Source organism: Lepisosteus platostomus, chromosome 23 (genome assembly GCF_059453375.1).
Source record: "Lepisosteus platostomus isolate fLepPlt1 chromosome 23, fLepPlt1.hap1, whole genome shotgun sequence".
Classification (NCBI taxonomy): Eukaryota; Metazoa; Chordata; class Actinopteri; order Semionotiformes; family Lepisosteidae; genus Lepisosteus; species Lepisosteus platostomus.
This window is the reverse complement of record NC_142633.1, coordinates 17,180,856-17,207,165: the sequence shown is the minus strand read 5'-3', so window position 1 is coordinate 17,207,165 and position 26,310 is coordinate 17,180,856. Positions and strand designations below refer to the sequence as shown.

At 50.3% G+C, this 26,310-nt stretch overlaps 1 protein-coding gene and 1 long non-coding RNA gene across 2 annotated transcripts; one reads left to right on the top strand and one right to left on the bottom strand.

The window, feature by feature from the left end:
* Positions 1 to 436: 436 nt before the first annotated feature.
* LOC148642221 (uncharacterized) lies at positions 437 to 2,158 on the bottom strand. Its single transcript, XR_015929609.1, has 2 exons — positions 2,059 to 2,158; positions 437 to 1,638 (listed from the first exon to the last, which is right to left on the bottom strand). It is a non-coding gene; the product is annotated as an uncharacterized LOC148642221 (long non-coding RNA).
* A 2,566-nt stretch (positions 2,159 to 4,724) lies between these two features.
* Positions 4,725 to 8,304, top strand: hes4 (hes family bHLH transcription factor 4). The gene is made up of 4 exons (XM_088617220.1): positions 4,725 to 6,679; positions 6,874 to 6,969; positions 7,087 to 7,174; positions 7,387 to 8,304. The coding sequence occupies exons 1-4, from the start codon at positions 6,572 to 6,574 to the stop codon at positions 7,935 to 7,937; spliced, it is 843 nt and encodes a 280-aa protein (XP_088473346.1). The 5' UTR covers positions 4,725 to 6,571; the 3' UTR covers positions 7,938 to 8,304.
* The last annotated feature ends 18,006 nt before the right edge of the window (positions 8,305 to 26,310 follow it).

The following is a 26,310-nucleotide window of genomic DNA, read 5'->3' as shown; positions in this document are numbered from 1 at the left end:
CTCTCTCGTGCTCTGCGGTAGCCTGGCGCACACTGGACAGGCCGAGAGCCCAGAGCTCTGACCACAGCTGGGCAGTGGACTGGCTTCTCTTTCCCTGCCTCTTCCTGTTAGCTGGGTGTGAGTCCCGCGTATCTGAAGCGATGAGTCACGGTTTGTAAAGGAGCTGAAATCAGATGTGTGGCTTTAAAACAAGGGATCTGATCAAGTTGGGAGCGTTTTTGAGCCACCCCACCACCACTGCCACTCATAAACATAAAGAAATAATAAATCTCCACTCTCCGCCAAGACCTGATGCAGACTGGATGGTTTTCTTCCCAAGCTGTGTAAATCGCAAGGGTGTGCATTTTCGAGTCTGAAAAAGCTGTACATAAAAAAGGAAAATTTTGTCTGAATTAAATTGCCTAGAGGTGCTTTTAAAAAAAAACAGCCAAAATAGTAGAGTAGTAGAGGATTTTATTGCTATATGTACATTGGAATTCTTATCCACACTGATCTCTCAGGACGTATGACATGCAGTACAGCAGACAACACCACACAGTGTAGATAGGACATTACAAACATAAAACATGATAACAGCAGGAACAATAAATGTGGAGTAGTGAGAAAACACGGTCGACCATGCAAAAAGTGCACCGTGCATGTGCATAATATCACAGTGTGAAACCGGCAAGAAACAAGTGGTTTATGGGAAGGTCCTGCCCACGCTCCTGGGCCAGCAGCGCAGCAGACGGAGGGAGATGCTCACCAACAACACTGCCCAGAGCAGGGTGAAGAGGTGGCATGTGAACAGGCCGGCTTGGCAAGGCTTGCACATACAAAGACAATCGACTCCATTTTCTGGGTTTTTGCACATGGAGTGCTGGGCCTCGGGTTCATTATCCAGCAACAAATTAACAAGATCCCGGTCAAAGGAGCTTGTCGCGGCCTCGCTGGCCGGGGAGAGCGGCGCGCTGGGCTGTGTTAAATCTGGACACAGAGAGAAGCCGCGGCCGGCAGCGCTTTCATCCCCACCGCCTTCCCCAGACGTTTCTGCTGAGCTTAAGTCCGAAAGCAAAGCACTTGGGCAAATCTGTTTGATGTGGGTTTTTTTTGGTCAGGAGAAGAGGCATCTAGCCAGGGTTGCTGCTCACTAATGAAGAATCGGGGAAACATTAAAAAGGCAACCAGCTGGAAAATATTTTTTTGGAACGGTGCTAGATTAGGTCTGTAGCCGTTTCCCCCACAGCTTTCCCCAAATGAATCTTTGCGTTAAAAAAAAAATAAGGCTCATGTGGCGCATTTTCAATAGGCAGTAATGACATAGACCTCCTGAATATTTACAATATTAACTTAATCTATTAACCTGTTCAGACGTGATTTTCAGTGTTAATGCACTGTAATATGTAACGCCGTATACCCCATAAATACAGATGAAGGGTGACAATGTTCATGCAGAAAGAAGCACATGTATTATGTGAGATCCTTCCACCTAGTGAAACGGGGCTTGCTGTGTGGTCCAGGAGTTTCCTGGTTCAAATCCTGGCTGTGCCGCTGACTCTTGTGTGTTCCTGACACTGAATGAGACGTCAGACACAAAGGGTTCTGGGAATCTGGAGCAGCCCATCCATGCATTCTGCTGACGCAGCTTCCTCCAGGATCCTGCAGGAAACCGCGAGATGAGGCACTGGCAACGAGCCTGTCTAGGAAGATGGATCTTTGCACATTTCCCTGCACTCTTGAGCCCAGACCCAGCTGTCTGTGACTGCAGCAGCTGGTGATGTCTTGCTCACCTCCTGGCCTGTTCACATTGCTTTGGACTTACAGTAAGGGACTCAACAGCAGAAACGTTGTGTTTCTCTCTACTTTTCAGCACGGAATTAACCCTTTCTTGCTGAAGCTACTTTGTTAAAGTTAATCTCTACTTAATTTACCTTTGCAGCCAGCGCAGGCTGACGCGGCAGGTTGGTTGCAATGGTTATTATAATCCAGAGGGCTACAAGTGCTGTTACACTTGCTGACCTTTCACAGTTATCGGAGGTCATTTTTTTTAGGAACTTCAGATCTGGTGTCCATACTTACATACAGTTGCAGACGTGTGTACACATTATGTACGTCTACTGTATCTGAAGGACGACGCCATAAAAAGAATCAGAAGTCCATTAAGATGCAGAATGGTGCATCTACAAAAAGAAAAAGGTCTCTAACTCGCCAGAAGATAAATAACCTTGTATAATCCTGTTTGGGCACAGGCCACGCCTGCAGAGCACATTATCTCTCGGGGAGATTCGCCAAGTCGCCTGACCTGGAGCTGAGAAACAGAAGTGTGAAAGGAAAGAGAAGAGACTCACTGGCTTGAGGAGAAGCAGACTGGGGGACAGGGGGACAGGGGGACTGGGGACTGGATAAACCAAGGGAGGATCCAGGGCAGCTTTGCATCCTTGTCTCCAAATCCCTGGGTAAACAGGGTAAACTTGTGCAGCCCCACGTTCACTGTGGGCCCCGGGCCCCAGGCTGCCCCGAGCGAGGACAGAGCGCTGGAACAAAGCACAAACGTGCTTCCGGAAGCCAGGGCGCACGTACAACCGGGTGGACTGGCCACAAACCCCAGGCCGGTAAGGAGTGAAAGACTGGCGGTTCCTGCCCTTGGACACACGAGGGTTCCCGACGTGCAACAGTGCGCTTGCTAGCTGTTTGCTGAAGGAAAAAAATGGAAAGGATTTTCAGATCACTTTATGGGTGCGGAAAAAATCTGCTCAGCTCTGGACTCAACCTTGGAGCAAATCTATGCTTTTAAGTGCAGCGGTGACCATGCTGTGCTGTTTTCATCATCATCTTCATCCTCATCGCCTGAGCCTCCCCTGCCCTCCTCTGGTCTCATGGGAGCTGTCTCTGTGTGGAGTAGCAGTGCGAGTGAGCATGCACCTGCCCTGGGCACTTGACCATTTCTGGCATCTTTTCCTTCGGTTTGTTTCTATACAGATTTCCTGGAGTGGCTGTGTGAACAGCGTACTGTCTCTGAATTGCGGACCCAGCAGTGTCCAGAACAGTGATTTCGTTACATTACTACAACAGTCGTAGGCTGAAACAAATAACCACACTCCAGAACCTGGATGCATGTACATATTTTTGTTTCTCAGTTGGCAGAAGCTGTATCGCACTTCAGTGCAGCAATATCTGCCTTTAGAGAGACTAAAGCCGTTTTGTTTTCCTGAGTGAAACGCTAGCGGTGTTTGTAAAAGTTATGGATGGCTTTATCAGTGTATGACAAAGACAGGGCCTTTCTTTAAAGAGGGGAACACCTGCTTGTAAAACATTCCACTGAAACATCATTGCAAAAGTATCTGTGGAGCGAGAGGTCTGCCATCTTTGCTCTGGGGCTGCTGCACATTTCTGCAGGGCGTCTGTGTCTTCTCGACTGTTTTCTACTGTTAAAATACACTGGCAAAAACTTGGAGTGGTTTTAATGGGATGGATGTATGAGTAGCGATGATTCATGCCCATGATCTACACAGTATAGAGCTCACTGAATCCAATCCAATCATTCTCCGATATGACCAATCGGAAAACAAGGAAACGGGGTATTAAAGTAATCCTATACAAGCACACCTCACTGCTTAGCTGAATAAAGTAAAAACGGAGAGCATACACTTACACTGTATAGAGCTCATTGAAGAATCCAATCTCCTTATGACACAACTAAAATGATTATTATTATAGTTTAAGTTTTGATTTCATGTAATTGACAGATATGTCGAGAGAGTCGGTATTTAAAAGTGTAGTAGACGTCCGCAGTTTGTAGCGCCTATCACGGTATTAGTGCAGTTTCATTACTGTACATAGAGCGCGTGTGGATCCTGCGTGTCTCGTGCGCTGCCTTCCCGCGCGCGGAGCTCGATCGGCCCTCGAGCGGGCGGCGGCGCCCCCTGGCGCACGAGAATGACTGACGCGCACGGCCGCCTTCTGCGCGACCTGCTGCAGCTGCGCCAGGAAGGGTCCCGCCTGTTTCGGGCGGTGAAGGCTTCAGAGTGAAGTGATAGGGTCTCCTGTGGTGACATTAAGCGCCATTATCAATATTGCAAAGCTACATTTACTCAATACTCAAAGGCTAAATTATACCTTCATTTCGTTTAGTTGGGTGTAATACATTTTCTTACTGGGTTCTGTCTGTGACTTGAGAGCGCTTACCAGCAGGGTCGCGATCCCACTACTTTTTTTAAAAGAAGCTACTTTTGTGTCGCAAGTGAAAGACGGAAACCTGTGCTGCGATTCGCGGGGGCGCCAGCAGGCGTCACTGTGGGGTTTGAAATGGACGATGGCGTCTGTTGGTACCGGGGTGAGCTGAGCCGCGGAGCTCAGTCGTCGCTCTGCCTGCGTGCGCGGTGTGGTGTTTGGGGTGTAGAGGAGCGAGACACAGCTGGATCAGAGTGGCTCTTTTTACACTCGGCCTTCGGGTTCTGTAAGATTTACTGCACTGGCAGGCACTGCTAACGGATAGAGCAGGGAAGGGTGTCCGCAGGAAAAACAAGCTGTATTTAGCCAGTGTTCGGGATCCACGGGGGTAGCCGACAGAGCACCAGTCCTTGTGTATAAGAGCCCAGTTCCCGGAACCTATGCGTGTTTTCTTTGGAAGGTCATTGTAGATTTATTATTTATTATTATTCTGGGACTGTTCTACCCGATAACATTTTCAGATTTTTATAGTTAATTATCTTACTTTACTATATGACTTGCTCAGACTAATTGCGTCTGCCTATCAAATCATGCATAATTAAAATATATTAATGAAAGATTATTAGCTAGCTGAACCCCGGCACGCGTACGTGCTGCCCCGGCACAATCCCTTTCCTCGTGCCTACGCTTGTGTAAAACACCGGAGGATTTTAGATCTTAATTTTCCTGGAACTAAAAAATGTGATCTGACCGGCTGTATTTACACTGATCAGACAGACGGGACGACGCGGTGTTTACAAGGTGAGGTTACTTGCGAGTAGCAGCGCGCAGGAGGAGTGGTTTTCCCAGGCTCCGAGCGCGAGGATGTATTCCTGCTGGAGCGGTGCGCGCGCGCGCTCTGCCCGCAATCACAGAGCACCACTTTGGCACGTGCTTCACAGAGGCAGGAGTGCACGGAGCAGGCGCACACAGTGAGGCTGGCACGCGGACCGATGGAGTCCCCACCCCCCCACCTTTCCGCTCGCGCTGGGATGATTGACAGGTCGAAACTCCCCTGGCCAATCAGCGTCCAGTGCACGCAAATCCACATCAAGTGCCCGGCTCCCATTGGCTGCCTGCCTGCTGCTGCGAACCGCCTCGCGTGCCGAAACTGGCGCACCCCCCTTACTTTCAAGAGGCTGACTGACGGATTACCTGGGGTATCTCGCTATGAATAGTAAATAACGGGTTTCTCTATTGTGTTGGCTATTTTATCTGCACAAGTAAATTGCCATTTTCACCCCAATTAAAGAACTGGATTATTCTCTTCCCATCTCTTGTAGTTTGTGTGCATACACCAATTTTAGTCGTTTAACTACGCTCATCAGTTTTTATTAATGCAGAGCCGAAGGCATTTGAAGTTTGCAGGTCTACGCTCCTCCAACAGGGAGATATACACGTTTATATCGAGCTACCGGTTTGATTCCGTCTTCTGCCGACGGCAGACGGGCTTCTCTGAGCTCTGATCAACCGGCGACACAATTTGTAGACAATTACAATGTACAGCTGGTTGTGCACGAACGCCTGCCAGGACTTCGAACACTTATTTTTACCCCCGTCAATCAGGGGGTCGCAGGGACATTACAGGTGATGACGCCCTGCTCAGGTGGGCGCAAGCGGTCACGATGCGGACCGGCGTCTCGAGTGCTCGGCCGTGATTGCTGCGGCGGCTCGTGCGGAGAGGGTGAATTCCTGGGAGCGGCAGCAGGAAGCGCAGAGGAGGGGACGAGTCCTGGTAGCGAGCCGCCGCCGCCAGCGCTCCCTCCTCCTCCTCCTCCTCCTGCTCCTGCTCCTGCTCCTTATCACTTCACAGCCTCTGCCCGGCCGCGCGCGCTCGCCGCTTTGTTGTTTGTCCCTCCAGGGCTGGTTGAGCAGCGCGTGACTGACAGCCTGCGGGGGTGTTGACCAATCAGCGGCCGGCCCCGCGCCCAATGGGCGAGCCCGCGCGGCGATTGGCCGCCGCGAGTGTGGGAAAGAATGCAGAGAAGGTTTCACACGAACTGGGAGCAGGCGCGCGGGCTATAAATACCGCCGGCGTGTGGCTCGCGGAGGCCAGAGTCGCTCGGCGCGCTGAGGGTTGCAGGCGAACACACGCGCAGACACATGACAGAGCGGCTCGGGAGCACGAGAGCTGAGCGGCCGGACCTGCGCACTGCCCTGCTGTCGTCATAGGATCTCCGCCAAGCGTGTTCCTTGTGGGGTCGCCGCCGCTGCTGGTTGACAAGCTGGAGAGGAGGGAAAAAGGATAAACACTTTCATATCCGCATCTGGCTGAATAAACTACAGCTCGCACGACGGCTGCCAAGCTCTGAAAGGATCAGCTTTTTTTCTATATAAAGACGCTTTACTCGAAGACAAGGTGTGTATCCCAAGGAGCGAGAAGATGCCGGCTGACACTGTGGAGAAACAGGCTGCCTGTCCGGCCGCCGGGGCTCCGGCCAGCGGCGCTCACACCCCGGACAAGCCGAAGAACGCCAGCGAGCACAGAAAGGTAAACCTGGCTTTCTGGGACAAGCCTCTCGGGGTGCACTCGGGTTCGAGCCCCTGTAGCCGGGGGAATTGCGGCCAGGCGTCGTGATTAGACTAAATCGCCTCGAGAGGATCTTGTCAGCTTTTCAAACTGTTCGGTCTCGCTGTCTGTGGCGTGAATTTCACTTTTTTTTTTTACCTTTTGCACTTTTGCAGTCTTCCAAGCCCATCATGGAGAAGCGGCGCAGGGCTCGGATAAACGAGAGTCTCGGGCAGCTCAAGACGCTCATACTGGACGCCCTCAAAAAAGACGTACGTTTCTCCCCGTTTCTTTTTACGGTTTTAAATATCATTTGCAGACGAAGCGAGCGCGGCTGCGGCCGGGACGCGTCTGCCAAGAGGCTCACGTGTGTTTTTTCCCTCCCGCAGAGCTCCCGGCACTCCAAGCTGGAGAAGGCCGACATCCTGGAGATGACGGTGAAGCACCTGCGGAACCTGCAGCGCGCGCAGATGACGGGTAGGTGTCTGGCCGCCGGCGCGAGGGCGCTGGGGTGGGCTGGGGTGGGGGGGCATCACTCAACAGACCGGTATCGCGTTGCAGCCCGTCTCCTTCTCGGAGTTGAGACGGGCTCCCAGGTCACTGACAGCCGTGCGGCCGGGGCTCTGCTCTTCATCCAGGAACCCTAAAACAGCCGAGTGACCCCATCTCTCTCTCCCCTCTCCCTGCAGCGGTCCTGACGGCCGACCCCACCGTCCTGGGCAAATACCGCGCGGGCTTCAACGAGTGCATGAACGAGGTGACCCGCTTCCTGTCCACGTGCGAGGGGGTGAACACGGAGGTCCGCTCGCGGCTGCTGACCCACCTGTCCGGCTGCCTGGGCCAGGTGATGGCCATGAGCTACCCGCCGCCCCCCGGCCAGCAGCCCGCGCACCCGGCCCAGCCGCTGCATGTCCAGCTGCCGCCCGCCGCCGCCGTGTCCGGCAAGCTGAGCCCCAGCGAGGCGGGCTCGCCCAAGGTGTACGGCGGCTTCCAGCTGGTGCCGGCCACGGACGGCCAGTTCGCCTTCCTCATCCCCAGCCCCGCCTTCGCCGGCGCCCCCACCCCGGTCATCCCCCTGTACGCCAACGCCAGCGCCAGCCCGGCCCACGCCAACCCCGCGCCCACGGTGGCGTCGCCGGTCCAGGGGATGACCTCCTTCCACGGGGTGGCGCCGGCGGTCAGCCCGCTCAGCGTCAGCGCCGGGCCGGACAGCGGCGAGTCCGTCTGGCGGCCCTGGTAGGCGCCCGGGGGGACGGGACACCGTCATGAACTTTTTAACTATTTTTAAAAAAATTAAAATTAACGTTCCGTTGTAAGGAACAGATGTGGCTCTTCTACTGGACTTTTTTTTAAAAAAAGTATTTATTTCCTGGTTCCAAAATTTGGGATGCTGTGGTATACTTGTTCTTCGTGACGTCACTGAGAAGCTGTTTGTATCGGAAGGTCTTTTTTTCTGGAAAGACCTTTTTTGTAAAGACCTGTGAAAGTGGTTGTTTAATACCAAAGCCGTTTGTTTTTGTAAATAGTTTTGTGTTTTTTTTTAAAGTCCCTTCGTTTTTGGGGTGGGGGGGATTTGATTAAAAAATAAAAAAATGTTTGAAATACAACATCATGGGTTCCTGTTGTCATTCCCTCTCGTCCTAGACGAAAGGATTCCTGCGATTCGTGTTGTGTAACTGTGGAAGCTCTGTCCCACGGTGAGCCGCAGGTACCGGGGGCGATCGCTCAGGGGCTGGGGAGGGTTAGGGTTAGGGCAGCTCGTGTTTCAGTCACGGGGGTGGGAGAATAAAAATTAAAAACAGGCGAAAGGCGATCAGCAAGGACGTTCTCGCGGAGCGTGAGTTCGGAGAGACGGGCCGGACGGGCCGTGACAAACCGGGACCGCGCGCTCCAAGGCCGGGTCTTTAAATTTTAAACCTCCCCGCCGGCGCTCCTCACGAGCTGAGGACGCGTTGTCACCCGGGCCCCCGCGAGCTGGGGTCGAGTGGGCATCAGGAGGGCGGTTCCGAACTGCTCGGCGCCCACGGAGAGATTTCTGTTCCTGCGGTCACGATGTGGTCCCCAAATAAAACATCTGTCCCCGCACCGTCTCTCCCAGAAAGGCGGGAAACGTCGAAGGCTGAGGAGGAGGAGGGGGAGGCGGATTACTGAGAAGGTATAATAGACTAGTGCCACAAAGGCGAGAGAATATTTTCTCTTTTGCAAAAAGGTAATTAAAAGTATGAAAAGGAGCTTCATCCCGTATGCAGCGGGATCTTTTAAGCAGCCTTAAGCCCCATTCACGGCCCTGGGAACGTCGCTTCGGGGCTCATGTCACTAACAGATCGCCACCCTGGAAAGCGAGTGTGGAGGGACCTCGGGTGCTTTTGTGCACCCCAATTGCTCAGTTCCACCCTGAATACCTGATGAGAGGACAGAGGGTGGGGGCAGGGAGACGAGTTTAGCGCCAGTTTTCAGCCTCATGCGTCCACCGCAGATTCAGCGCCGGGGAAGTCTCGGAGGTGGAAATGTAACCCAGGCAGCGGCGGGCGCACCGACCCACAGCCAGGAGGAGAGCGGCCGCTCCGTTAGCTGCTAATTTTAACATTTTAAAGCTCCCACTCTGTGAGTCACACACGGCGCCCCCCTCCTCCCCCGCGCGTCTTCCTCCCCCCTCCCCGTGGGTTAACCCGGGGGCGGTAAGGCTACACCTCTCCCCCAGCGAGCGGGCGGGCGGGGGTCGTGTCGGCTGGGCCTCGGGCCGGGTTGGGTTACACTCGCGCCGCCGGGCACGCTCCCCTCTTCATCTACCTGTCAGAGCGAGCGCTCCGGCCCCCCCCCCCCGCTTCTCTCGGGAGGGAAATAGCGCCGGGCGAGGGGGTCTCCACTGAGCGGACCCGATTCGTGGACAGTTACGGCAGGCGCCTGCGGTGGAAGAGAGCCCTTGCTCATCCTCTGATGATAGCGCACCCAGCTGCGGCCAGACTCTGACAGCCGCACCGCCTCGTCCCGCCCGCTCGCTCGCTCGCTCTCGGGGAAAACGCGGCGGGTCTGTCGCGGGGGAGACGGCGGTATCGGTCTTCTCTCAGCTCACTCAGTTATGGGAAACTGATGACGCCGAGAACTGCTCGGTGTGACCACGCTGAAGTCAGGCATGAGTCCCCACTGCCTCGATCCTAGCAGCGCGACTCACTGGGAGCTTACCGTGTCTTGCTACACTTTGGTCTCATTTAGCACAACCGTATCTTACGTCTCCCAGGCCCTCATTAGCCTATAACTTTAAAAAAAATCTCTTTTCACCTTTGAACGTCAGTCTCCGTCAATCGACTGGTTAGTGTTCTGCATTTGCCTTAACAAACGCAGACTCGTGACTAAAAAACAATCTTTGAACTCGGCTTTCTCCCAAGCTATTTGACGAAATTGGTGTTATATTTTGTAGTAGTTCAGGTGGGTGCGTCACCACGCGTAGGGTGCAAAGGAACAACAGGTTTATTCCTGCTGAGAAGAGAAGAGAGAAAACACAACGTTTCGGCCGTTGAGTCTTCGGGTGTGCGTGGAACGCTGTGTTTTCTCTTCTCTTTTCAGCAGGAATAAACCTGTTACTTGTTCCTGTGTTATATTTTTACAGGCAACAGCAATAAATACTCCTCACTGAAATAAACAGCAAAAAGTCCAATATGCTAACACCGTGTTATGAAGTAAATAAAAAAGACCACATACAATCTTTAACTTTGTGCCCTCTTGGCTAAATGTTCGACGGAAGGCTGTTAGTGCTGCCTCAACCCCTAGAGTTATCTTTTCTGAAAATCTCGCGTGGTTAGAGACTCGTCGACTAATCTATCTCTCCAAATATGACTAGGATGTGCAGAATCAGATATTATACCGGCTGCTGGACTTTTTCAAAACCGTCATGCTGAGAAACAATTGTCACTGGGCATGCACATTCCATACTCCGTAGTATGTGACTGCACCCTCCACAAGAAGTGCTCTTTAAAACGCATCTTTCCTCTCTACCCGGTTCACATACAGCCTCTGCAAGCTGTCAGCGAACAATATCCAAGTTCCTGAATGCAACACGTCACTGAAACGCTAGCTGGCAGCCTGCGGTCTCTGCGGCGCTGCTATGGGCTGCGTGTCTGTGTTAATAGTTCAGAGATGCCTGTGTGGTGCTGAGGTCGTGAGAACTGAGCGAACTAGACTGCTTGCGGCCGGGCACGGAGCCAATCAGCAATTCCCCACAGGCTGCCTGGACCGCGCGCTGGCTGCGCCGCTGCCGGCCCGAGGCGAGGGAGGCGCACGTGCGCTCGCGCCCGCGCCCGCAGCGGAGCGAGCCCGCAGCCGGGCGGGCCCGCGCGGGCGGTGCGGTCTGATCCCCCGAGTTTCCTCTTTCCCAACGGGGCCGGGGGTAGGTGTGCTGTCTTTTAGTACTGTTTAGGATAATGCAACTAAAAACATTAGAGATAATCACGGGTTAGGAGCTGCACTGTAGGCCGATTGAGAGTGAGCCCTCACATCGCGTGTGTGGGGTGAAACGGGGCCTGACCACTAGGTCATGACAGATCCCTGGTGTCCCAGTGGGGGCGTGAACCCCTAAACTCCGCTCTCGCCCTCCGAGCTCCTGCTCAGTCCAGCGGGCGAGGCGCTGCTGCGCGGCCGCCGGCAGGGGGCGGCACTGCAGTGGGGAATGTGTGGGAGGAGCCCACCCACCCCGGAAGCAGCGCCCCCTCGTGTCCTGCACGTCCCCCGTGTCCATCCCACCCATTTCCACGCACACGCAGGGGCACAGCGGGGCGAACAGCGTTACCAGCGCGAGAGGGCACGTGTCCTGGCGGGTGCGGGGGTTTTGCGGTGCTGAAATAAGGTGTCTGTGAGTGTCTGCTCCGTGAACTTCCTGTAGCCCCCTACAGACAGCGCGAACGACCAAACTCACCGCAGTCGTCAGTGCTGCGGTTGTGCCGGTTTGTGTCGCTGTAAGTAGCGTTTGTGCTGCTTTTGTTTCCGAGATATAGCGCCTTGTGTTTTCGGGTAATCACGTGACTATCTAGAAGGAAGTTTACAGGTACCAACAAACTCGGTGCTTGAACTCCTGATTGTAATGAAAGCAATGGGGGCAATTTGTTTCCCGAGTCTGTCCGGCCTGGTGGGGTGGATGTTTCAATATATTTCAATATAGCGCCTTCTTTTCCTGGCTGTGACGTTCAAAACAGAAAAGTCACGACCACCAGATCTTTCAGTTGTGATCTTTTGATCAGTTGACACCAGACTTTGCAGCCTTTACATGGAAAAACAGTCTTACAATTAGGGAAGAGTTAAGTTACTATGTTAGTTCATTGGGTTAGGTGTTTTCTTTTAATTTTGAACCATGTTCTCGAAAATGTATTGCTTGTGTACTCCTTTCATTGGTGAAGAGACACCAGTTTCCAAATTACCGCTGGTACAACACAAGAGCCTATATTCACATTTTTAGGTGTTAGTTTCAAGATCTATATAATTTTGAAAGTACTTTATTTTTGAAGATGTTTCCCCTGCCTTAAATATACGATTAAAATTGTTCAAATACCATGTACTCATTACAGAAAGCAGCGGAGACAGTCATATTGCACATAAAAAAAATTGAATTTCGAAGAGTACGGGACATTGTGAATTAATAAAGACGTTAAAAAATAAGCCGATGTAGTTATTGTGCAAATAAGTAAGGGTTTTAAAAACAGATTCTCATTGACAGTAAACAAGCCGATCCACCTGGCGCTGCTGGCCTGAACAACTCTCAGACCCAAGATTGGCTAAACCTCCGACAGCTCGGGCCGCGATTGGGTGAAGAGTGAGAATCGACACTCTGATCAGTCTGTCAGTAATTGTGGCAGTATGTGGGCAGGGGGCATCCCAAAAGGCCCTTTCGTAGGGTGTAACCTCGGCGTCCTGGCCAAATTCATTAGGCCAAAACCAGTCATGGCCTAATAATCCCCATCACTGAACTGGCTTCATCACTCTGCTCTCCTCCCCACTGAGAGCTGGTGTGTGGTGAGTGTTCTGGCGCACTATGGCTGCTGTCACATCATCCAGGTGGGGCTGCACACTGGGGGTGGTGGAGGGGATCCCCATTACCAGTAAAGCGCTTGGAGTATCCAGAAAAGCTCTGTTTAAGTGTAAGCAATTATTATTATTATTATTATTATTATTATTATTATTATTACTGTTATTATTAATAATAAATAATTTATCAATAATAATATTGATGACCCTGTACCTTCTGAACAGCTCTACACACAACACACACGAGCCGAGGCACAGGGACAGAACGGAACAAGCCCAAATTCTAGCTCGAACCCTGAAGGGTAGACTATTTTGTTTGTTTGTTATAGATAATAAGGAAGAGATTCAGAGCCGGAAGATTGTACAGACGTGCGTGTGAATGGTGCTGTTTTACCGCCCAGTCCACTGCCAAGGACAGGTTGCGGTAACCTGAAATCCCAGTTTCCGGAGCCTGTCTGGCAAGGCGCAGCGATAATGCGTTCCTCACTCTTGCTGGCCTTGAATCAATTTAAAGGCGTCGTAGAATAGTTATTCACTGGTGCCCCGGCACCATGTTTATGGCGTTGTTGCAATAAGAGATATGGTTTATTCACTCATTAGCTTTAAGCTCCAGGAGCCCGTCAGCGGCCTGCCCTGCGCAGGGTGACAGTCAGCTGCACGAACTCTGGCTCTAACTGGGCATTTTTTTTCAGCTGTGACATTTAACGCACTTACAGGCGTGAGAAGATGCGTTTTGGCTACAGAGCCTTGTGTTAAAATTTCTGCGCCCACTGCGCACTGTTCGCATGTTCCAAAACACAATTATTTATCTTCTGTTTAATTCCGCGCAAATAAATAGTGAAGTGAAGCCTGTTTGGTCTCCACCGCGTGCGCACTGCAGGATGTGTGGACACCCACGCCGTACGATGCGAAAAGGACTGTCCGTGTGCAGTACAGCACGCAGATGGCCGGATGTCTGCACAGAAAGAGTGAACAGAAGAGTTCACAAGCCTGCAGACAACTCAGCGCGTTTGATTTCTAGACGGCCTGCTGCTTTTGTTGTTCCTCACGGAGCGCACAGCAGAGCTCTCAGGTGAAGGCCCTCAGCCGGCTGCGGTGAATGGCACATCGCAGGGTGTGCAGGGCGCACAGTCCTGGGGCTGGGCTGGGCTTCAGGAGCACAGTGGGCTTGGCTCTCCACACCCCTGAGCCTCTGCGGTCTTTCTGGGGCTCCTGCCCATTTGTGCAGACAGGCTGACCAGTTGTCTGTGTCTCCCTGTCAACTGGACAGGACTTTCCCAGTGCCATCACACATTATACAAGTAGAAAAAAAGAAAAAGGCAGCCACACAGACGATTTCCATCTCTCTCGTCATCTTCTAATGTCAGCACAGATCAGATCATTTCTTCAGAAGGAGCTTCTTCAAGCTCAGTATTTCCTATCTCATATATATAGTTCCTGCTTGTAACACTCTCTGCATGTCTACATTAGTTGCCACCTGCAAGATGTTTGCCCAGTCTTGAATTCTGCCTGAATCGTTTATGATTTCTTCGTAGTTTGCATAACAGTTTCCTCCTCTTTTTATATAATGTGTTCGGTAGTGATCATTTGAGGCCATCTAACACTGAAAGATGCGCAGGAGGTAACAATAACTGGTAGAGGATAAAGAGACTGTACATATATACTCTATAACTCATATATACTATCGATATTGTTTTAAAGTTTCTCTGTCGATTATTGATCCTGTCTGACTTTGTGCGATAAGTGCGATTCTCAGCTTCCTGGAAAGAGTTAATCCGGGAGCACGAGTCTGAGAGGTGCCCGCGGAAACGCTGAAGGCAAATGCTCAGCGTGCTTTGGGAGAGACAGTGGCTGTGCAGCCTGGAATAAGACACTGAGAGACACCTCCTTCCAAGACACCTGTTGCCTTGCAGAGAGAGGAAGACACGCTGTCCAGCAAGCCCCAGCCAGTAAGGCAGGCTATCTATAGAACCCCTTTCTCTGCCATTTGCCGTATGTCAGTCAAGCGGGATGTGTCTCATCTGTCGCAAAAGTGCATGAATCAGGAGGGTTGGGGCAGTGTTTTGGGGAACTGGGGGGACCCTCCACTTTAACAGCAGCAGAACTGGAAGCAGCTCGACCAGCCATTGCGTCAGAGAGCTGCTGGGAGAAGGACGGATGAGCAAATCTGTCGGGCGTTCGGTGCACAACAGCCTCTCTTTGTTTTACGTCACGCTTTAAAGCCTGGGTCACGGGGTTTGTTTATACAACATAAGCGAAGAAGCAGAGAGCTTTGCTGTGAGCATCGCGGCCCAACCCGTTGTGAAATATCGGGCCCCTGCGCTGCAGTTTCCACTGTATTCAAAAGCACAACACTGGTGCAGTCTGGCCCTTAAATTGTTTTATGCAAGGAGAAAAATTTTTTTTAAGCAGCAGGATGCCATGCAGGTGTGAGTCTCTGTGGATCAGAGTGCCGGGAGCCCCTTGTGCACGATGGTACAAAAAAGCAGTTTGGGGTGTTAATGGGCAGCGGTGTGGAGGGGTGGTGGGGGTCTGTGCTTGTGAACGGGAGGGAGTTTGGGGGTTTAAATTCCTGCTTGGGCACTCCTGCTGCACCCTGCGCCTGCGAGAGGCCCGGCTGTGAGTCATTTTGGATATAGGTGCCGGCCAAATAGTTTCATCATAACGGATCCCCATGGCGCCCCTCCCTCTGTGGCAAACGAGCCGACAGTGCCTGCGTTGCAGAACAGAGGGCGACGGGGTCCAGTCCTCGCAAGGGGAGGTAGCTCTGAGACTAGCCAGAACTGATGTTCTCGTCAGGAGGCCTTGGCTCCTGGTTTAAGTTTTGCACCTGGTGGGGGCTGGGGAGGGGGGCTGGTGGGCTTTAGACTTGCCTTTCCCCCGGTTCCTAATCTTGACAGATTGGAGAGTCACTGCAGTGGCGTATCAATAAGTGATGTTGCAGCAGTACACCTTAATTATCAAGCAAGTTATGAAGTCAGGAGTATATTTTTTCCAAGTCGGTTCTTTGTGACTTTGTGTTTCAGTTCACGTTCAGTGTCACGTCCATTTATTTCCAAGTTAGACCTCAGTTGCAGTTAGCCTCTGAAACGGGATGTTTGTTTGTTTTACAGCAGCGCATTCTCTGACGCTGAATGCCGAGGCGTTCCGAACTTGCTGTTATTAGCTTGTCATTCAGAGGTTTCCAATGAGGCTCTGTAAGCCCAACATTATTTATAACCCGGCCGGGTTGTACGTGCCCAGAGGGAGCAGACAGTGTTCGCGAAACCGGGCAACGCTCAGATATCACAGCTGGCCGGGCCACTCGCGGATCAGCTCTCTGACACTTGCACTTCGCCTGGGGGGCGTATTCCTGGGTGCAGGGTTTCGCTTTTCAGCAGCATCTTATCTTTCAAGACTCCGGTGTGCTGCTAAACAGGGCCCCATGCATGTCCCGGATTCCTCAGGGAAAGACAGGACCTCCTTGCAGGTCAGAGGTTTTCCAAGTATTTATGTGCCTGATTCCTGAATCGCCCACTGGGAGCTGGGTCTTAAATTGGTAGCAGGCTGTTTTCTTGGGAATTCCTTGTCTTGGGCTAAAGGGGACAGCTGCTGAGTTCTTTCAGCAAAGGTTCAAATTCTCTAACGGCCACTTTAGAAACAGTTTGACACACTCCAGGTAATTACCAGAGTGGGGAAGTCTGTATTTCTGTTTCAGCTCGCTTGGGTTTCCTTAAAAAATAACTGATGTGATCACTAAATGCATATTGTTACTGATTGCTTAATTATTAATCAGGAGCTTTTGTGTAGATCCTGATTAATCAGACCAGATTAAACCAAAGAGTGGTGGGAGTCTGAAACAAGCTGCCCAGTTTTCTTTCAGAAAGTGTCTGGAGGAGATGCTCAGATCAATTAGCTCCTAACAGCCCGATGGGGTAGATGAGCAGTGAATCTTCCCGTCCTTTGCAGGCTGTCCTGTGTTCCTGCCTCAGCAGCTTGTTTTGAAAGCGTATGAGGTGAACCCTAAAATACAGTTTCCTGGTCACTTAACACTCGCCATAGGCCTCAATATTCCAGTGAGGTTAAAAAGAAAAATAAGCAACCCTAATCCACAGGGTTTCTTGTCACCAGAGGAGAGTGCAAGCTGGTTAACGTGTGTTGCAAAGGGCTGTCAAGTGTCTTTTGCCCTGAACAGATTCATTCACAGTCATAATGACGTTGTTAACCTTGGGGAGGCAGAGTGCCCTTATTTCAGAAGTAGCTGTTGCTACATCAATATAGCTGATCAAAGTTTAGAGAGACTGTAAGCAGTTTAATAAAAATCCACTCTTAAACCCTGTATGCGTTTTAATTTTTTTTTTATTTCAGCTAGTTAAAAGTCTACACCTTTGCAATCGCTGTTTTATACTTTCGTGCTACTTTTTTAGCTTTTGTCTGGCTGAGGCGGGTTTCGTATTGATCCCGTCTCAGGTTCCAGAGCCTGTCTGAAGGGTGAGCGACACTCGTTCGGCCAGCGTGACTCTCGTTTAGAGGGGTGGTGGTGTCTTCTTGGATAACCAGTGCCGAGTGGATTACCAGTACTGTCTCCCTGCGGAGCGCTGAGAAGTCAAGGGACCTGAGCACCCCCTAGTCGGCCCGGTGACTCTCCGGCTGCCCCCTCCTCTCTGAGCCCTCTTCACCTCGTGGCAGAGCAGGGGGGGGCTGGTGACCTGGGAGGTGGGAGAGAGGGGGTACCCGCAGGGGGATTAGGTGATTTCCCTTCACACAAATCCGGGGATTTGACCACAGCCCCAGCGAGAGCCCCAGACCTGTCAGCTCTAATGCGGTGATCTCCCGTTTGAGAAGGGCCATTTCTTCATCTTCTTCCCTGGGGGAGGGGGGCAGTGCTGGGCTGGACTAGAGCCGAGAGTCCAGGAGAGGCCGAGGGGTCTCTGCACCTCCAGGATGGGGGCATTCGGATCTGTTCTGTCACATCTCTGCAAATTTATCCCAGCAGAGAAGTGTTTCGATCATGTGTGACCAGGCAGCTCTGTGTAAAACCACTAACATACGAACCGAGATCTCCAGCGGGCTTTCATGTTGAGTTGTGCAAAACCCAGTAAGGCAATTCGTTTCTGAATTTTTTGTTTTGAACTGTGTGAAGTAAGACTGTAATTCCCGAATCAAAAGAAAAGTTAAAATGACTATTGTAGACACTTTTGATTATATTAAATATAAGATGCTTATTAAAGTACATTACAGATCTACATATGTGTAAATATGTTAAAACTAACACAGGACTGTGGTAATTCAGGTCATATTAATTTATATCAGTATTAAACTCTAGTCACAGTGTTACATTAGACCAGACCATCTTTGACTTCTCATTCGTACTTCTGCACATATAATGTCAAAGGTAGCATATATAGAGTATTACATTTCTATACATATGTATCAGTTTTATTCATTCATGCTTATTTTAAAGCACAGGATATGTATTTCTGTGTATTATTGAAAAAGAATGAGAAATTATGTTCATCAAATAGCAGTGTTGTGCCTAAACCTCGTCTTGATCTGCTCGGTCTGAAAGAAATCCGCCAGGCCTGTGTGCTGTTGCCAGCCGGCCTGACGCAGGCGGGCTGTCGGTGGGCGCGGGGGAGCGAGTGTCTCTCCGCGCACGCCGGGGGGCCGCCTGGCTCCCGCTCCGGGGAGGTGCCGCGATAAGGGTCTGACTCGTCTCGGCGAGCCGGGCAGGCCCTCAGTGAGTCAGCGTGAGCGCAGCGCCTCCTACGCCCTGCTGATAGGACCGGGGGCGTGGGAACAGCAGAGCTTCGCTGGCATAACTGGCTGCGTTAAGAAAAAACCCAGACAGGAAATAGTGGCAGTTTCTCGAAAGCGTTGCAAAATGTCCGTCTTTTCAAGCGCTTGTGGTGGCATCCCTTGTCTTTGACTTAAAGGTTTCTTTTGTTACTTGTGCTTTGAGCCTGTTAACAGAGCAGAGCAGTGGCTCTGTGGCTCAGGATCTGCGCCTGTGACTGGAAGGTTACCGGTTCAAATCCCACAGCCGGCAGAGGAATCCTACTCCGTTGGGCTCCTGAGCAAGGCCCTTAACCCTAACTGCTCCAGGGGCGCCGTACAATGGCTGACCCTGCGCTCTGACCCCCAGCTTCTCTCCCTGTCTGTGTGTCTCATGGAGAGCAAGCTGGGGTATGCGAAAAGACAAATTCCTAATGCAAGAAATTGTAAAGGGCTAATAAATCAACATTATCACATTAACACAGGGGAATGCTTCAGGATGAGCAGTGCCACAGGAGCCCAGGGGTAGCAATGGAAGTGAAGAAGATGAAGAGGCAGTGGCACTTAGTGTGGAGAATAGGAAGCGCTTTGTTACGCAAAGAGCTGGAGGTGTCTGGAGCAAGCTGCTGGCGTGCGTCACTGAGGACAGAGGGGTTAACTTCCTGTGCGCCTCACCACAGGGCCTGCTTGTCCCGTCTCCCTTTCCCACCCTTTCCCACCCTTCTTCCTGAGCAGCACGGGAGTGTCAGGGAGTGAGGTGGAAACAGGACGCAGGCCAGGTCTGTCTCCGCTGTCTCCAGCTTGGCCACTCTGGCTGCGAACGCACCTACAGTACATGTCTCAGCAAGTCTCTGCCCGACACTTGTGAGGAAGTTACTCACAGCAGTGAGTCACCCGTGAGCTTTGTCCCTCAATCAGTGTAGCCTGCGTCTTTGTTCGGTGTGTGTGCGTGTCTGAATTTCACATCCATCAAGTGGGGACCAGTCTGATGCAGGGGCTGTCTCTCTCCTGACCCCCCCCCTCCTCCCGGAAAGAGCGTTTGGAGAGGGCTCTCAAGTGCTGCTGTTTGCGTTTCATTGTGACTTCAGAAAAGTAAAGCAGATGGTAAAAGTACAGACTTACAAATTAAACCCCAGGGCAGGGGGGAATTTTTTTTAATAGACCGCACAGTAAAATGCCTACCTGCGCAAAATACAGTTGCACAGAAAGTCTTTTGTTTGTAAGCCTTTGGAACCTGATTGTTTTCTGTTTTGTTTGGCCTTAGAGAAAATATCAAAGAATACAATTTTTTTAGCATTTAAAGGATTCTTTTCTGTGTCCATCAGTATTACACCCACGGTTCTGACACATGCGGGTTCCTTGTTAGGCGCCGAGGAGCACGTGAAGGGTCTTGCGTCCCCGATGTCTGTCAGTGCTGTGAGCCTCCGGCTGAGCGGCAGCGGCAGGAATTTCCCAGAAGCCTGTGACCGGCACGTGGCTGTGGGGAGCCGCACAGGAGCAGCTCAGCCCACACACACCCGCCTATTGATTACCTGCCTTGGGCTGAAGTGCTGCTAGTGTGTGTGCATCGATCAGGAAGCGATCAATGTCACGAGGCAGGCGGGCTGCGGCGGGCGGGGGGAGCTCTCCGCGTGTCGTGCAGAGCTGTGGCGACAGGCAGGGTGCGGACTGTGTTATCTCCTTCCTGCCTGGGCCGTCGCTGCACTGAATCAGCTTTCTTAAAGACTCCTCAGGTGGGTTAAAGGCCAATCCAGGCACAGCACCGTAAAGCACCGTAAACCTTTTCAGGAGAAAAAGTGTTGCTGTGACGAATTAATCAAATATTTGGACCAATGAAGTAATTAAGCACTCGGGGTGGATTAAACTATGATACCCTGCAGATCCCCTCAGAGGCTCATTCTGACATTTCCAATGACACGTAACCTCGTAAAACACGAGCTGCATCCACTTCAACTCACACACTTGCATTGACGATAGCCCTAACTGCTAAAGAGAGATATTGGGAACTCACTAGCGCGACAGGGGCAGGAGAAGAGGGTTAACAGGGCACAGAGGAAAAGAAAGCACTCTGTGAGGGAGGAAGGGAGGATGCCGCTGCAGAGATGCTCTCTGGACGGATTTCATCTTTTTTTCCAAGTGGAAAACGACACCAGGTCCTCCCTGATGCAGGATATCCTGGTTGCCCAGTCAAGCTAGAAGGCAGCTCCTGGGTGGATGTGGTAGACGCATTAAAGCAAATCCTCTTGCCAGATGTTACCAGCTTTTCTCAAGAGCAGGCTGTTTGCCTCAGTGCTGACGCCTGTCCCTCATTCAGATTGTCAAAAGGATCCATTAGTTCGTCTTCCCCTCTTTTATCATTCCGATGCCAAGCACGTGGATTAGGATTATAAAAGCATCCAGTCCTTGACAGTAACGGATTTTTATTTAGAGAGAAACAATGACTCCAGACTAAAGAAATAAGGAGAGGGATTCTTTCTTTTTTTCCCAGCGTCGTTGGACGGTAAACCCCGATCCCCGCGCAGGACTGCTGTTTTCTCATGTAAAGCACTAGGGTAGTGTGCCCTCCAGTCAGACGATTTTATTGCTTTAATTCTCATGCGCAGAATGCAAAGGTAGAGTCAACAGGAGAGGCGCTTCACCAAACAAAGCAGTGGAAATGAATCACCAAGGGAGCTGAGAGCATTCAGCTGGGCATACAGAGGCCAGGGTGGTGGGTTCCACTCCCCATCCCTGCCCTGCTGAATGGACGCTGTTTGTAAGTGTAAAGAAGAAGGAGTCTGTTCTGCTGTTGTGCATCGGGGAGCCTGACACTCACAACACAAGGATAACCAGCAGGAACGGTCAAAGCATGCTTAGTTCTGCTGGCTGAAGTTACCCTATTTTGTGTTTTTACATGAGCAAAAACAACATTGGATTTGAATTTGTAGATGGGATGAGTGGTTGTGGATGGACATACAGTATATAGGTAGACAGAGTAGATTTCGGACTGTATAAAATGCACATTTTTTCCTTTGTCTAATAAGAAATGGCGGTATTTCTGCACTAAAGTAAAAACTACTTAATCTAAAATGAAATACTTTTACATTTCTGATTAGACCATTAACAAACAATATGTTGTAAAGCTTTCATCAAAACTGATATATTACAGTATTGGAGCCCCATTAAGAAATGATAACCTGTCTCCCAATAATGTGATCCCTTACAGGTGCACATCTGTTTCTTACCTGTATTTGATCATGTCTCTCCTCCCTTGCTGGACTCTTATCTGTAATGGATCAATAAACACTTCTTTATCAGAGCTGCCAGAATGCCCACCATGATCTCAGGGAAAATAAACACACTTAAATACTCTGATGCAATTAAACATCCTTTATCATTCCTGCTGCCAATTAGGGAAATAATTTGCACTTCAGCCTGGCTGTGCTCAGCTGATATTTATGACCCCTTAAATGGCTGGCGCAGTGAGGGGGTGTGGTCGGTGCTGTGGGCCAGCAGGGGGAAGGTTGTAGGTTCAAATTCATCGCCTCATTCTCCTTCGCACACCCTGCTCTTTATCTCTGGTGTGTGTGGAGATAGAATTGATTTGTGTGACCCTGAGAAAGGCAAACAAACCTGGGTTAGGTTACATTTTTACTGCATTTATCAGCAAGGAGCTGCTAATGGATCGAACACGTTTGGGGGTAAACGAGAGCCCAGCTTCTCAGACAATAGAGGCAGGGTGTGACCTGGTTCGAGCTTCCCACTGCTGGTTAAACTTCTTTTCTTTCTTATGTTCAGACACTGGGTGTGAAAATGTACGGACCACCCTTCACTACTGCAAGACGCGCTGTCTGTTTCTCCCCACGTTTACCTCACATACAATCCAGACATGTGTCTGTATACATGTGTACGTGCATGTATAAACTCAGAGGGACATAAAAACACCAGTGCTTACAGGTCTGGATTAAGTCAATACCCATTGCTAATTAATGTTCAGAGGAGAGCAATTAAATATTGACTATATCTAAAATGCAGAGACCAGAACTCCTTCCACCACAAGGCTCAGTGACCACAGTCACAGTGTCCACTGGTCAATAGAAACTTGACACAGGCAGACATGGCTGCCCAGAGAGGACAGGCTGAAACTCAGTAGAGAGATTGTAGCCTAGTATGTTATCTCCTGCCAGGAACAAAAAGTTTCTCAAATAACAATGGTTTTGTTGTAAAGGTCTTGCTAACTGTTGCTTTGGAAAAACAAATATATTGCATTAGAACATTGAAATAGGATTTTCATCGTGTGTTTCTTTGTAAGTAATAGGAAGGAGTTCCAACCAGAAAGCTGTCAGAGAACCGTTTGGAGCAGAGTAGACTGAGCAACTCACATGACCATGTCAGTAAAAGCTGTTGTTCTTTGAACAGGTGGCCACTGATATTTAATTTCTTTCATGGTTTCGTTTGCTTTAATTTACCTAAAAAAGAAGCCAAAACACAACCTGTAAAAATTCTTTAAAACTAGTAGCTCTATGGATTTGGATCTTATTTTCCAGAATCTCAGTCTGATGAAGACTTTTCTCCTTGTAAGAGCCTTATGCACTGTTCGCTGACTTGGGCGTCGTTTGATACTGACTTGCAACATAGCGGCTTGCCTCTTTTTTTCTAAACCGTTGTCAAAAGAATTCAATTTAAATTCACTTCACCTAGAGGTCTGATGCCTCATTCACTCAGAATCGCAGAGCACACACACACCCAAACACCCAAGCCTCATGCCTCGGCCTCAGAGCACAAGCTGCGTGACATCCGGCCTGTGAGCTGAATGCACAGGGATTTGGAGTAAATAGTTACTGTCTATCTCTCTTCCTTCTTGACCCAGGGATAAAAAGACAATAAAGCTTTTGACTGAAAGGGCTTCCCATGTGGCTGTAGACACTGGGCCCTCCTGTTTGCAGAAGGCAAACACATTTATATTGGTGGTGACACAGCGCAGGCTCTCCAGAGAAACAGGCCCCGCTCCCCCCCTACACCTGAATTTACAGCCGTCCCCCACCCCTCCGCAGCCCGGCGCCCCAGAGCTCGGCCCTGGACAATGGAGAGAGCGAGGGCACGCAGCAGCTGTGGCGCATACACTGTGTATAGGTGCATGTGTCTGTGTGTGGGGGGGGCATTAAATACAATATCCCTGAAAAGGAAGGACAGACCTTCCCAGGTTTGACCAGAGGGTCCAGTCCAAGTGTGTTCTCTCTTCATCTCTCTTCTCCCACACCCCCACTCTGAACATGTGGCTTCTCCTGCCCACGGTGATTGACAGTCTCTGTCTCCAGTGCACAGGGGCACATTTTCGGCTCAGCCACCCCTGTTCCCACTGTAAGGTTGCATTCATGGGGCACCGTGAAGCGGAACTCAGTGAGGTGGCACTGTGTATCCCCAGTATTGATTGGGGTCACCTAACTCACAGCCTTTCTGTGCGTCTTTTCTTTAAGAAAAATCAATACCTCTTTGTTCTGTCTCTTATTCACCAACGACTCATTGGATTCTAATGTTTTTTTTTCTCACTGCTTGCCAGTCAAGCAAAATCTTTTTCACGCTGACAGTTCTTATTCACACCTAGTGAAGGGATTTGTCAGTATGATCCTGCTTTCCTAAAGCCATCTTGTTCGAGGTTAATTCTTAAGATTACGTCCTGTGTGCGTCTGTTTTGTAATTTCTTTTTAATCTTGCTGATTTATTCTTGCAAATATCCTGACTTTCTTTGGGCCAGAGCTACACAGCTCCAGTCCTCTGGTGTCACAGCCCGTTTTCAAGAACTCTCTATATATATTCAAGCAACTGAAGACCATTGGGAAGCCTGCTGAGATAATAAATAGCTACTTAGCAGGCACTGTACCCCTTCTAGAATATATCTGTGCACATCTTTCGGATTTGTCAAAGTAAAACTGTTGGCAACAAATCCTTTTAAACTCTTTTTTATCTTGTCAATGAGATAAAATACTGATTGACCTGTATCCACCTTGATAGGCACTGAGTTTGGGTGCAAAGGTCACACATGCCTTGTAGCTTCCTGCTAATTTAAAAAGAAAGTGCATGCAAGAAGGTCTGAATGTAATATTAGAACTGAGGTTTCATTCTTACTGTATGGGAGAATATTATGTTGAGATGTTTTATTTGTAGAGCACAAAGCGGAGGCCGTTTTAGAGAGTCTTATATTTCCATCAAAACTGCTACTCTGGGTGTCTAGAGCAGCCAGACCTGTCTGGGTCTCTTCACTGTCAGTTCCTTATCTCCGGGGCTGAGACATCTCCTTCCTCTCTGGGGGAGGACGCTGGGGATGGTTTATTGCTATCTTTAGTGGGGGGAAGAAGATGACCGAGCTGTTACTTCAGTGAACTCTTTTTACCCTCTCTACAGCCTGCTTCAGCTCAGGCATTCGCTGCTGTGATCACCTGACAGCAGGGTTATAGAGGCAATGTGTCATTCAATAATTAGTATTAAAACCAACTGACCGTTCAGTTCTTGTGCCAATTGATATGTTGCGATTAATTTGCTATAAAATGATGAAGGTGAAATTACTGTACAGGGACTCACAGCCAAGGGAGCCCCAGTTTGTATCTAAATAGACCCTGAGCTTTCTGAATACTAGGCTCTGAGAATTGGATTCTCAAAACATACGGCTCTGATATGAAGTACATTTGCTCCTGCTCTACAATTGTCCTGGCTGTTATTTCAGCTCCATGTGCACGACATTGGCTGTGGATCACGAAGCAGTCTGTTACAACTCGTCAGGACATGAAGAATTAAAAGCAGCTCAAATCCAGGAGCTGGCCTGGAAGAGCCTACCTCTGAAAACAGCTCCCATGCTCTGTGAGTAAACAGCGACAGCCAGTTGCCTCTATTGCCCCCTGTGCACTGGTGCTGTGCAGGTCCTGTAGTACATGCAAGCCATCGTGCCGAGGGCTGTTTTTCAGTGTTTTAAACCATGGGCCTGTTCTCACGCTGTACTGCATAGAAATATCCACCTCAGTACGAATCACACACTCTCAATCCACTTAACACTATGGAAACCAAGATGAGCCCACTACTGTAGGTAAGAGTAGTGCTTTAATTTTTAATTTGCAGGAAAAGCCTGGTGCAGTGCCCAGCAGTATATTAGAGCATGCTGTGGATTGGGGATTGGAGGCCAAGCGATTGCATAGTTAATAGCAGGTTGGATCCATAGGGAAAATGTACTAGATTGGCCTCCTGCTGCTGGAAACTACAGAATAGTGCATCATGTCTTTCCAAGCCTAAAACTAGCATTTATTTTCACCTAATCACTGTGTCCCGGGTGATATTCTGTGTGTGGAGAAGCAGCCTCACATTCCAGTAATATTCCACTTTCCTGTGAAGGACGTGGAATTGAGATCTGGACAGAGATCCAGGCCCCCTCCCCTTCAACGCGATGGTTTCCTTCCACTGACGTGCAGGAGTCCTGTCTGAGTCTGCTCACGGGCCAGCTGGCCAGTGCTGGTGTCTCTGAGACGGAGCATCCCCAGCCTTTTGATGTGGCCACTGGCTGCTGCCCAACCTCAACAGCAGAGTCCGACTTAGACAAAACAGCGCAGACGGAAACGCACATCCCTGTCCCCTTCCCCTGGCCCTTGTCTCCGCTGGTTCCTACTTGGACGAGCTCGGCTGCCTGCGATTCTGGGCTGTGGTAGAGGTGATGGGCTGCGTGAGGTTTATTTTAAGTGCTGCCTCTCGTCGCTGGCAGCCTCCCGGCCTGATACCTGCGCGAGCGCGAGAGAGCCGCCGCTGCCTGTGGCGTGCACTGTGTAAAGCTGCTGTGCGGTCTTGCGGTCGGTCGAGCGTTTCGGGAGGTCACCTGGCCGGGGAAT

Bases quoted from the DNA above. Each gene is read 5' to 3' on its own strand.
- hes4 (XM_088617220.1), top strand. From the start codon at position 6,572: ATGCCGGCTGACACTGTGGAGAAACAGGCTGCCTGTCCGGCCGCCGGG. The intron at 6,680-6,873 runs GTAAACCTGGCT...GCACTTTTGCAG, and splicing joins ACGCCAGCGAGCACAGAAAG to TCTTCCAAGCCCATCATGGA. The intron at 6,970-7,086 runs GTACGTTTCTCC...TCCCTCCCGCAG, and splicing joins TGGACGCCCTCAAAAAAGAC to AGCTCCCGGCACTCCAAGCT.